The sequence below is a fragment of the Leptodactylus fuscus genome, chromosome 2 (genome assembly GCF_031893055.1).
Source record: "Leptodactylus fuscus isolate aLepFus1 chromosome 2, aLepFus1.hap2, whole genome shotgun sequence".
In the NCBI taxonomy this organism is placed as follows: domain Eukaryota; kingdom Metazoa; phylum Chordata; class Amphibia; order Anura; family Leptodactylidae; genus Leptodactylus; species Leptodactylus fuscus.
In genome coordinates, this window is record NC_134266.1 from 59,485,425 (window position 1) to 59,498,362 (window position 12,938).

At 40.3% G+C, this 12,938-nt stretch overlaps 1 protein-coding gene across 1 annotated transcript in view; it reads left to right on the top strand.

Annotated features, from left to right (window-relative positions):
• Positions 1–8,808, top strand: part of MBTPS2 (membrane bound transcription factor peptidase, site 2) — a 40,355-nt gene extending 31,547 nt beyond the window's left edge. Inside the window, exons 7-11 of the mRNA XM_075263853.1 lie at positions 1,643–1,823; positions 2,507–2,601; positions 5,462–5,657; positions 6,079–6,154; positions 8,458–8,808. Coding sequence (XP_075119954.1) covers positions 1,643–1,823; positions 2,507–2,601; positions 5,462–5,657; positions 6,079–6,154; positions 8,458–8,680 — 771 coding nt within the window. The 3' untranslated portion in view covers positions 8,681–8,808. The remainder of the gene's footprint in view (positions 1–1,642; positions 1,824–2,506; positions 2,602–5,461; positions 5,658–6,078; positions 6,155–8,457) is intronic.
• Positions 8,809–12,938: the final 4,130 nt, after the last annotated feature.

The window sequence follows — 12,938 nt, forward strand, 5'->3', positions numbered from 1 at the left end:
GTATATGTGCTGTATTATTATGGCATGTTGACTCTATCCCTCTCATTATCCGCTTCATGTAATGACCTGAGCTTTTCATTACAGATACACTTGTATAATACTCCTATGCACACTGCGTTAACTCCACAGACCGGACATCATTTTCTACACTCCATTAATCTGTCCTGTTTGGCTTGTAGATATAGCTTCATGTTTCCTGTTTACAAATTCAATATGCTTCACAATTTCAGTACTTGAGAATAGCGGTCACCTACTTTACAATATTATGTTGATGGAGTGCCACCAATGTCATAGCGGTTCTGGAGACATCAATGTGCCAGCTAGATGGAATTAAATAGAATAAAACAGACTAAAATAAAATAAACAACAAGTATAAATTTTCCCCATAAAGCATATACGATACACTACAAAGATGAAAGCTTATTTAAAGGGATTGGCCAGTTTCAGCAAATAAATGTTTTTCTTTGTATAGTGAAAAGCTGTACAATTGTGCAATATACTTTCCTTATCAATTGCTCATGGTTTTCTACATCTCGGCTTGCAGTACTTCATTCTGCTTACTTCCAGTGGATAAAAATCAGTTCATGGTCATGTGATATATAGTCCATGGTCATGTGATATACAGTCCATGGTCATGTGATATATAGTCCATGGTCATGTGATATATAGTCCATGGTCATGTGATATACAGTCCATGGTCATGTGATATATAGTCCATGGTCATGTGATATATAGTCCATGGTCATGTGATATATAGTCCATGGTCATGTGATATACAGTACATGGTTATGTAATATACAGGCCATGGTCATGTGATATATAGCCCATGGTCATGTGATATATAGCCCATGGTCATGTAATATACAGTCCATGGTTATGTGATATATAGTCCATGGTCATGTGATATAGTCCATGGTCATGTAATATACAGTCCATGGTTATGTGATATATAGTCCATGGTCATGTTACGGATATGCAGGTGCACAGCTCAATAATCAAGACATCTGTCTTGTAACAAGTCCTGCACCTATATGTCCATCATATGACCATAAACAGAATGACAGTGAGCCCGGTTCACATCTGCTATTGGGCCATTCTGTTGCCCTCTCCGCATTTTTTGTGCAGAAACCACACAGACCCTATTATAGTCTATGGGGTTGTCGATTTCCTAAGTTAACTGCTTTTTATGCGGATTAGGTTTCTGTTCGGGGGGTCTCCAAGTGGACTCCCTGAATAGAAATCCAAATGCAGAGCCTAAGCAGTGATCTAGAATACTATGAGAAATTGATACAGAAAGTATATTGAAATACCATAGCACTTAATTGTCAAAACTGGACAACCCCTTTAAGGAAAAAAACAAACATTTTCTGGCTGTACCTGGCACAGCCTTAGGACTACTGCATTTTCTTCAGTTCTGAAGGATCGTTTCTTACATTGGTTTGTCTTACCGTTTGTCTTACCGTTCCTCTGTTATTTCAGAAATTTCTGCGTAAATTGACAACTACTTTTAAGATAAGATGCTCCAGATTTACTATTTCATGGAGAATACAAGTATTTACTAATCATAGTTGTAGACAATACAGAAAGCTGTTAATACGTAGAACATGCTTCATCAATGCTCTCTCTTACTTCTTCTTTGAAGGAATCTCCAGCAAGTGGACCAAGAGGCTTGTTTGTTCGAGATATCGTAACCCAAATTCAAGACTGTCCGGTGACAAGTGTGGATGACTGGCATAAGTGTCTAAGTGACATCTCTTTAAAGCCCCAAACGGGGTTCTGCATAAGTACTGGGACTCTTCAACAGCTACATTTCCCTAGCAGAGGTACAATAGCAACTTCACCTATTAAAGGATTATCCTTAGGATTGGTCATTAATATCAGATTGGTAGGGGTCCTACAACTGGCACCATCACCAATCAGCTAACGCCAACCCAATCACATAGAATCCATGCTTCTCATTGTTCGTTCCTGGAAAAAACTGATCGTTGGATTGTTGATCATCCAAAGATCTGATATTGATCATCTATTCCAAAGATAATTTACCAATATCTGAAACACAGAAAATCCCAAAACCAATGACGTAGTAATACATCATATTTAGCTAAGTGGTTAAAAGGGAACCTGTCACCAGGTCTGAAAAGCCCAATGATCAACCTCATCTGATAGTTGGCCTTGAGCATTCCAAACTTATAAGCCCTTTTATTGTCAATGCAAATTCTGGTATCCTAGCCAAGTGGGTGATAACACTGTGGTATCACTGGGGGCTGCGTCTTTTGCTGTATGTCATGCATTGTTACCGCCCACTTGGCTAGAATACCATCATTTTCATAAACTATATATATTTTACTGGGAGTTTAAACAAAATCCTAAGCAAGGAAACCTAACAATGAGAAGTGTTATACAAGGGAAGAAACGAGAAGTCTGACTAGTCCGTGTATGTGTTCCGGTACTACAGAAAATATATATTCTCAGTATAACGGTTCATGATAATATCCTGCTTTTTCAGTTTACAAGCGGCTGGATGGATCTGTAGAGTGTTGCAGTAACAACAGTCTTTCTGACATCTGCTTCTCCTACAGTGGGAATGGCTACAGTCAGCAGGTAAACCTTTACTATATGCACCAAGAATATCATGTTCTTCTTTTTTACAGAATTTACACGCTAGATTCACACTAGCATTCGCGGTTCTTTTGGGTCCGCTTGGAGACTGTAATGGGGTCCGCCAGGTTTCCACCTGAAATCTGCAGAGAGAAAAGTCCTAAAAACAAAAAGATTTTTTCAGAGCTCACCCTTGTTTCAATGATTCCTGCAGTTGATACGTCTTCGGGGTGCACGGCACACTCTGGACAAAGGAATGTCTTTCATAGAAAATACAGCAAAACGAACAACACCGGCAACTCATCCGAAGTAAAATAAAATATAACTTTTAATTTACATAATTAAAATAAATAAACAAAATAAATCAAACAAAAACCCCCCTAAAAAAAAACGCCAACGCGTTTCGGAACATTGAGTCCCTTTCTCAAGGCCTTGAGAAAGGGACTCAATGTTCCGAAACGCGTTGGCGTTTTTTTTTAGGGGGTTTTTTGTTTGATTTATTTTGTTTATTTATTTTAATTATGTAAATTAAAAGTTATATTTTATTTTACTTCGGATGAGTTGCCGGTGTTGTTCGTTTTGCTGTATTTTCAGAGAAAAGTCCTGGTTACAGTCAGAATAGGGAACGGAGTCTCCGAACAGTCACCCAATGCTAGTGTGACTGTAGTATTATTTTCTCTTCATTAAACACAAGCCTGTACATTCTACACTATGAAAAGCAGGGACAGATTTCAATAGAGAAGCAAGGGAAAGAAAAAAGAAATGCAGAATTTCACAGAAAGGAGCCATCATTTTTTAATAAAATATAATATATTACAAAATGTATTAATGTTTCATATGATGCCAAAAAAATTCAGAAGTTGGAAAGTTTACTTAGGCTTTAATTATGAGCTGGATGTAGATGAATGTCCTTTGTACATGTGTATTTCTGGGCGGGATATGTGTTTTTCAGCTGTATTGGATAGTGTGGTTGACTTCACTTTTCCATTGTAAAGGACAATATCAGATGCATGGAACTACATGACCTACAGTTGTATACTACATGTATGCCATGGTGTGAAGAGAACTATTTTAGGGAATTATTTAAACAGTACCATAACAAATTACCAATTGTATGTTTAATAGATTAATATAGTCAATTACCTGTGTGGATGCCGGTTTACATATTAAACTATTGTGAAGCATTAGTGTGATTTCTGGGCTATTAGGTGCAGGAATACCAAATAGCCAAATGAACTATACAAGATATAGCCAACAATGTAAACCAATCCAAAATCAGCCTTGTACAGCTATTCTAAACCTAGGTAATACCCACGACACAAACTATAAATCCTACATTTAGTAAATGTCAATATTAGTAAAACAAATATTGAACATTCATCGTTATAATAGGATGGGATGCCAGAACAAAGTGCTAGTCCAATAGGCTAAATAAAGTGCGTAATACCTAGGCGTTCAATACAAGAGAGGGCAAATTTTAGGAGAAAAAAAATACAAAAAAGGCTATATATTTATATATTACAAGCAATACATATTGTAGTTCATAAACTTGTCTTATGCAAAACTGCTAGTTTTGTGTTTGTTGTTGTTGTACTTGTACTAGGCCTGTCTACCCCTATACATATGTACAACACCATGGAACTAATGGTGCAAACTACCGTATATACTCGAGTATAAGCCAAATTTTTCAGCACAGTTTTTGTGCTCAAAAAGCCCCCCTCGTCTTATACTCGAATAAAAAAATAAAATAAAAATAATAATAATAAAATATATATATATATATATATATATATATATAATAATAATATAATATATTTTTTTTTTTTTGGGAGGGGGGTCTATGACCAGCCGCAATAGTATTGTATAGAATCTCCCATAAAATAGTGAGAAAAAAAAAAGAAGCTTTAAAAAATATATAATAAAAAAATTAAGTAAATAAAAGTTCAAGTTCTAAATCAGTCCTTTCCCTAGAATAGATAGAAAAGTAGGAAATTACTGTGAAACACAAACACATTAGGTATCCCTGTGTCTGAAAGTGCCCGCTCTACTGAATATAGGGTATCTGCAGTGCTCCTGTTCCGTCGGGAAGGGGTTAATAGGAGCACTGCAGATACCCTATATTCAGCCAGATTGAATTCCAAGTGGGGGAAAAAAAAACTCAGTCCTCAAGCTCAGAAAGGGGCAGGCAGACAACCAAAACACCCCCTCCCCTTCCCCATTACCCAGCAACTACTGCACCCAAAAACTCCGACCATTTTAATTTTGGAAATTTTCCAGTAGCTGCTGCATTTCCCCCCTTGGCTTATACTCGAGTCAATAAGTTTTCCCAATTTTTTTGTAGTAAAATTAGGGGCCTCGGCTTATATTCAGGTCGGCTTATACTCGAGTATATACGTTAACTAATAATGTTATCATTATTAAATATGCTGTAAATCTATTCATATAAAATGACCCAATACATGGCACAAATCTTAAATGCCATTAGGGTATCACAGGCCACTATTGGGAACTAGAGCCACATATTTTGCCTTGAACTTCTTTGTCTAGGATATAGCTGAACATACAAGATATCGGTTTACTAGTAAGTGCCATCCAACCACAAACTGTACAAACCTTTATTAGATTTTACAAAGAGCAGTTATTAGAGGCAGGTATAATATCACATATCTTGTGCTTGTAGTGGATTCGCCCCTTACATGGCAGAACAGGAGTTTCTCAGAATTGACATTGATGGTCATGTTACCAGAATTGCTGTGGGATGTCATTGCTGACACAGATATATGTTTATATTATATGTTCTGTGAATGAACGGTTACCTATGTACGAAGATGTCTTAACCTATCATCTTTATGATTATTTACAGTATGCTTGTCTGCCAGCCAGGAAAGCAGTACATTCAAGTCCAGAATGTCAGTCCAATGCCGACTGTCAGAAGTCAGCAGCCAACAGTGTCTGCGCCATTCCATCCATAGAGAACCAGACTCGCCTGATCAGAGTAAAGCATCCTCCTCAGCTAGATATGTTATTTATAGGATATCCTGCACATCTACAGTATGGAGGTGAGGAAATGCTAAAATAAAGCTTACAGTGATTTTCGAGGCATACAATATGTGATTGGTGGGAGTCAAACAATCAGGACCCCCACCAGTTGGATGAAGAGGTGAGCGCTGTGGCCTCTTTGCGGAACACCAAGCACATGACCATACAAAGTGCAGTGGCTGTGCTTAGTATTGTATCTCAATTCCATTTACTTGAGCTGTTGCTGTACCATGTAATTGTGACCTGAGCATGACATCATCAGCACCTGTAATTACCCTCGAAAAACCACTGATCAGTGTGGGCCCCAGGTGTAGGACCGCCACCAATGACATATCGATGACTTATTGTAAGGATAGGTCAATATGGAAGTCCCAGAAAATCCCTTTATAATACAAGTATCACCTGCATAGAAGGTAAAGATTATCACCTTTCTTTCCACAGTAAGCCTGAGCAGCTTCATTCCTCGGTACAAGTTTCTCAGTGTCGACCTACCAGTGGTAATAGAAACCTTCTGCAAGTATCCTTTACGCCTGGTATACATAACCAAGTGGCAGATATATAATAAAAGAAATAATAAAGCTGATATAATTTGGCAGCTGAGGTTTCAGTATTGGATCACTATCATTGCTGTGGTGTTGGCTCTGTAATAATATTTTATAGCACTGAAGGACACTGAATTGGCTCTTTATTACTATATACTCTGATAAAACCTACTGACTGTACATACGCAGAGCACATCTTTGGTCGTGTGATCATGTCAGAAGCAAACGTATGTCTGGAGTATTACCCTGACGTATACCTCCAGTGGTAGCCTCAAACGTATGCCACTGTATAGGCATAAAATTACATATATGGAACCTTGACTCCCATTATTTGTACTAGGCCCCTGCACCTAGAGGCTCATGCCAAATATATGCAAAAACGTGCATTAATCCTGTGATGCCAGTAGCTGGACAGCACCTCATTCATTATATTTGTAGTCAGGAACCAGCACGAAGACAAGTCCTGGTAGGGTTGAAAAAATGGCTGGGGTATCTAAATAGAAAAGTAAAGATCTGATTTGTACCCACATGAATGATAAGGTCAGGGAATTCAGAGATATAGAGACAGGCTGTACATTGATAGAACATAATATATTTATATGAATAACTGATTCCTGTAACATTATTATTATATCAGTGGAGGGAAACTTATTGCCAACTGACTTAATAGTGAGGCATGAAAATGGCGTCCTCTCTGCAGCTGGGCTTTGACTCCATATCCTCCTGTAACAACTGCGAGCTGTGAAAAAAAATATTTTAGGGGCTTCTATGGGGTTTCTCTGTGTTCGTTCCCCCACTGGCAGCGCACAATGCAATTGCTGGGTACCGATGTGTTACCATAGGAATGAGCTCAAATGAAAGCCCCGTGTCACCCTCATTACCTGGTACAAAGGCTTATAGTTATAGTTTCGCTTTCAATGTTCATACATATAACCCAAAATTGTACCAATAGAAACAATAGATGTCCCACATAATTGTACTGACTAGAGGAATAAAGGTAAAATGTCATTTATGTTGCACAGTGCACCATGCACAAAAACAGAGGACAAAACTGACCTTTTTTTTTTTTTTTTTTTTTTTGCTATACCAATATGAAAAAGTTAATAATGTTTGATCAGTCAGCTATAAATATTTCCCAAAATGGTGCAATAGAAAATTCCAACTTGTTGCACAAATAACAAGACCTCATATGGCTATATCATCATTGAAAAGTTATGGCTTTTGCAATGTGGCATTTAGAACGGAAAAAAAAAAAAAAAAAAGGACCCATGTTGGTGTGTGTGTGTGTAAGATATGTGATTTGCAAAAACAATATTTTGCGCTCTGCAAAATACACACAGTCGTCTGCAAAGGGCCTAAGAAAGGCATCTTTGTGCAGGAGCCGCTCTACAATGTACTTTGGTTCAATACTGATTTCCTGCTGACAAACTCCCTATCAAACTAGGCTGTGTCCTTAATGGGTTAAAGGACGTCTACCACCTCCTCCAAGTATATAGAATTGCCACCACTGCATTACAGAACACCTTGCAGTAATAAACATCATACCTGTGTAATGTAGGTCACTTTTTGTAAATTTGAAGAAAGAAAACTTGTGCGTTATGCAAATTAGCCAGTTGGTGCACTTGATGGACCTTCAGCTCCCTGGAGCCCTGCTCTTGCTGCTCAGGTATGATGGTTGAAAGGATCAACTCTCACTGCAGGGTGTGGCAAGAGCAGTGCACCCAGGTGTGAAGGCCCGCCCCTAATGCACCAACTGCCTCATTTGTTTTTCTCCAAATCTATAGAAGTGACTTACTAGAGAAAGGTATGTTGTTTATCACTTGTGCTCTATAACATGGTGGCGATTAATGTGCTTGGGGAGGTGATAGACTATTAACCTGTTTAATACCTGCTTCACATCTGCGGTCAGTATTCCATTAAAGGAGTCCACTTGGGGCCCCCAAACGAAATACTGAACGCATTAAAAAGCGGTTAGCTAAGAAACCACATGGACCCCATAGACTATAATGGGGTCCTTGTGTTTTCCGCGCGCTGTACGCACAAATCATGCGAGAGTAAAGTACTGCAAGCAGTATGGAAAAAGCTCTATATTTAATTAACTCATTCTACAATATTAATAATACATAATATTTTGAGGCCGACTCCACATCCCTGAAATCTGAAAAGGATCCTACCTGGCTGTAGCAATTTCCTGTCTCCCTGCCGCTGTGGTGTCTTATGTCTTTCTATGTAAATATTACCATATTACCGTTGTTGTTCTATCCTTAACCTCCGTAAGATATGTGATTTCTCTGTCGGGGGCGCTGGCGGTCATCAATGCCGTTCCTTGCTTTGCTCTGGATGGACAGTGGATACTAAACTCATTCCTGGAAGCTACGCTGACTTCTCTGATAGTAGAGAAGGAGAACAGAGAACTTTTGGGTTTTTTCATTCTTCTAGCAGGCAGTGTTCTGTTGACTGCTAACATGGCGCTGGGACTTTGGATGGTGACAGCACGGTAGCCATGTTTTTTGGGGGGGCTACAAACCTATGGAAGATCTACATTGAATAATCATTCTCAGTTCAATGAGCATGAATTACATACACCATGCACTATTCCTCTTCACTTTTTTTCTATTATTTTTCTTTTTTTTTTTTTTTTTTATGTTGCCTATATGACCAAAATAGCCAGGATTCTGAATCACACAGACCCCGGGTAATGGGAACGGTTCAATGATGCTAAGGGAGCTTTACATTTATGTGATTGACCATAGGCTGGTGGCCTGGTGTGAAGACATTTACAGTATTGTACAACTCAATATCCAAAGGAACAGCTATTTAAGACCAAGACCACCATGATGACTAGTGTCCACTGTGAACATGGTTTCATCGCTGAGAACATAGGAGATGTTTATTATAGTAGTAACTAAATTTCCTACTGTCTGTATGTAGCATTCATCCTGCCTGCTGGGCCACCGTTATCATGTTTTAAGGTCCTTCACTATCACTACAGCCTCTCCAGTGAGGGTAAGTTCACACAGGGTTTATTGGTCAGGATTTTGAGGTCGTATCCGCCTCAAATTCCTGACCAAAAAGACGACTCCCATTGAAATCAATGGGAGCCGCTCAGTTCTTTTTTTCAGGAGCCGTTTGTTCCGGCTATCAGAAAAAAGAAGTGACATTCTCATTCTTTCAGGTGGATTCGCCTCATGACATCCGCCTGAAGACACTCCCTCCCGACTAGGCCCATTCATTTGGTCCTAATCTGGAGCGGAATGCGCGACTGGATACCGGAGCACTGGCATCCAGTTGCAACTAACCGTATTTTGGTCCGGAACTTGACGTTGCCCTCTGCCTCCGGTTCTGTACAAAAAATTCCATGTGAACCTACCCTAAGGGTGTTGGACCTCTACTGAGCTATAACTGATGACCTATTCTAAGTTCCAGAAAAACAATACAGATATAGTGTACTCTATATTCACATGCAGGAGCAAAGCAGAAGAAAGAAGTTCTTATATGTTTTTTGTCTTTTGGTTAATAAAAAATACTTTCAAAAATTTGTCATCTATCATAAAACGTACACTGACAGCACCTGATGGGCCTTTAATAGTCAAGTTCCTGCCATGGTATCCATCATTTTAGCGGATGAAATAGTGCAGCATGCTGAGCTATTTTGTACCGTTTTTGACCGAATTTGCAACGGGGGCTCTTTTTTTGTAGCCTCTGACGTACAAGTGAACTCAGCCTGATGAAATACTCCAAAAGAAATGGTGCAATGTTTCACAAGCAATAATTTATGATCCAACTATTACTCAGAAGTTAATTGATTTATGATACAAATAATGATAACCACTGATAATCATGTGCCGTAAAGGTTCCCTGAGGCATGTGGCGTCATCCGAGAGCCCGGAAGTAGATCCTGAAGGAACGCTGGGAACAAGAGGCAAGGTGAGTATAATAGTTATGTCAGCATTTCCCCTGGGCCTCCACATCTTGAAAAGACCCCAGAATGTAACATTACCAAGTGGCTAAGGAACCCCAAAAGTTTCAGGTTTGAGTTGAGTCAATAACTTTTGGGAAATTTGGGTCGAACCATACTGATTCGTTCATCGCTAATTTAATGGAATTCTGTTTCCAGAATCCAGCATATCTATCCATCCCAGCAGATTAATAGGTTCGGGTCATTGATTCAGACGGAGTTAACCCCATCTGAATTGATGCCTCTTGTCCAGATATCGCCTTTATGAAAATGAGTTATTTGGAGCAACAGGGGCATTGCCATTGCTCCAAAGAGGTAAGCACAACGCCTTTATTGCCCTAAAGGGCTCTGATTAAGGCCGGGGCCCCACGGGATGTAAACGCCGCAATTTGCCCGCAGCAGAGACGATGCTGGAAAAATCGCGGCATTTTACAATGCAAGCAAAGGGAATGGGTTTCATGCGAATCCCATGCCCACTTTGCGGAAGAAATCGCAGTGCGGGCACGCTGCGATTTGCAAAGCCGTTGCGGCTTTGCAAATCGCAGCATGTCAATTGTATCTACGGAAACGCCGGCGACTGTGAATTTTCTCTTAAAAGCGCTGCGGAAAGAACCACAATGTAATCACGCAGCGGTTCTTTCCGCAGCGCTTTAGCTCTGCAATTACGGCCCGTGGAGCCTTAGCCTTACAAAGGAAAAACACCATTGGATTCGGGTGGCTCTCTAACCTATCTGTCTGCGGGGCTGGGCTGATATGCTTTTTGTTGGTGCAAGTCCACAATAAATCAGCTAGGGATCTAGGGCAAAATCACTGAACCTTGTAGAATTAGTTTTTTGGCATTCTCGTTATTTCTGCAGAACTGAGCTACTGTAAAAACACAGATTTGTAATACATTGGCTTCCAATGGATGCTAATCTGCATGTAGCTCCACTGGCCAATCCTTTCCAAAAATCTGACAACAGATTTGTAATACTGTGTGAACATGGCTAAAGAGTCCATCTCTCTGGTTTTTAGATAATGGCTGTATTAGTTGCTGCGGGCACTAGATAAATCTTCCCTCTTGTCAAGTTGTAAATTTTATCGGCACTTAATATGGTTCATTTGTTATGATTGTTATGTAATTGTGGGATGTAATGTCTTTGTTAAATCTAATCCTACCTCAGTTGTTCCTGGATATTACTGCTGTCATGTTACTTTTCATTTGGTAGCTGATGAACTTCTTGTACGGGAAAAATAAAAAAATAAATTACGGTAAAAAGTTGGGGGGTTTTTTTTGGTTATTTTTGTTTGGGCTCCAGATCCTCTAGGCCAGGGTCCCCAACCGCCAGTCTGTGGACCAGTACCAGGCCACTGGGCATGTTGCACCAGTCGGCGAGGAGTCAGCAGCTGCTGTGGAGCCGGGGATTGAGCCAGGACCCGCAACACTGACGCTTGGTTGTTCCTCATCGGGATAAGGTGAGCAAAGTGCGGGGTTGCAAATTGCAGCATATCATTTATATCTATGGAAATGCCGGCGGCTTTCCCGTAGATATAATGGGAAGAGAAAGTCCGCGGAGGAAAACTCCATGAACTTTCTCTTCAAAGCGCTGCGGAAAGAACCGCAATGCGATCACGCAGCAGTTCTTCCCAAATCGCTTCATCACTGCGTTTACGGCCCGTAGGGCCTTAGCCTATTAAGGGTGTTTTCACACAGTCAGTGTTTGGTCAGTTATTGTTTGCCAAAACTAGGAGTGGGTTAAAACCACAGTACAGGCACAAATATTTCTATTATACCTGATCTCTGTGTAGTCGCCACTCCTAATTTTGGCTCACAATCACTGAACAAAATCACTGACCAAACACTGCCATGTGAAAGCAGCCTAAGTCCAAGGATAATGATATTTACCCCTCATAGCCATAGACCTTCAGAGATTTACGGACTGACCATTTCAATACACCAGCAAGGATATCAGCATTGAATCTTTCAATAACAAGGTCACCAGGAAGGCTGGAGTCGGGCTGGTTTCACACTATTTTGCAGACTAGAAGACCCTAATGTATTTTCAGTCCTATCTCTGTCCGATCCAATGGACATTCGTGTTGTTTTTTTTTGCACATGTAAAAAAAAACCTTGCTTGCACCGCTGTCCTGTTTGGGATTCCGTGTCACAATTCTGACCAAAAAACCCAGTCTGAACTCAGCCTTAGGGTGCATGCACACTACGTAACGCCGGGCGTGTATGAGAGCCGTACACGCCGGCGTTACAGCAGGGCTGCCGAACACTTCCCATTCACTTCAATGGGACCGCTCGTAAACGCCGCTGTTACGAGCGCTCCCATTGAAGTGAATGGGAAGTGTTCGGCAGTCTGCTGTAATGCCGGCGTGTACAGCTCTCATACACGCCCGGCGTTACTCAGTGTGCATGCACCCTTAGGGTGCATTTACACTAAGTATACGCTGAGCTGATTCTGAATGTAAAACACTTTCAGAATCGGCGCGTACAAAGCAGATCCCATTCATTTCAATGGGAGTCGGCATACGAGCGCTCACCATAGAAATGAATGGGCTGCTTTTTTCCCTATTGGTTTCAATGTGATACGTGCGTGTTTTACGTTCACAATCAGCTCAGCGTATACTTAGTGTGAATACACCCTTAGGGTCCATTCACACAGAGGAAAATGGTGAGGAATTTGGTGTGGAATTTTCCACGCTGAAAGTAAAGCCTCCCATTGATTTCCAATGGGTTCCGCTAACTCTTTTTTTCCACTAGTGGAAAATTAAGCTAGCAGCACCCATTGAAGTCAATGGGAGGCTTTTTTCAG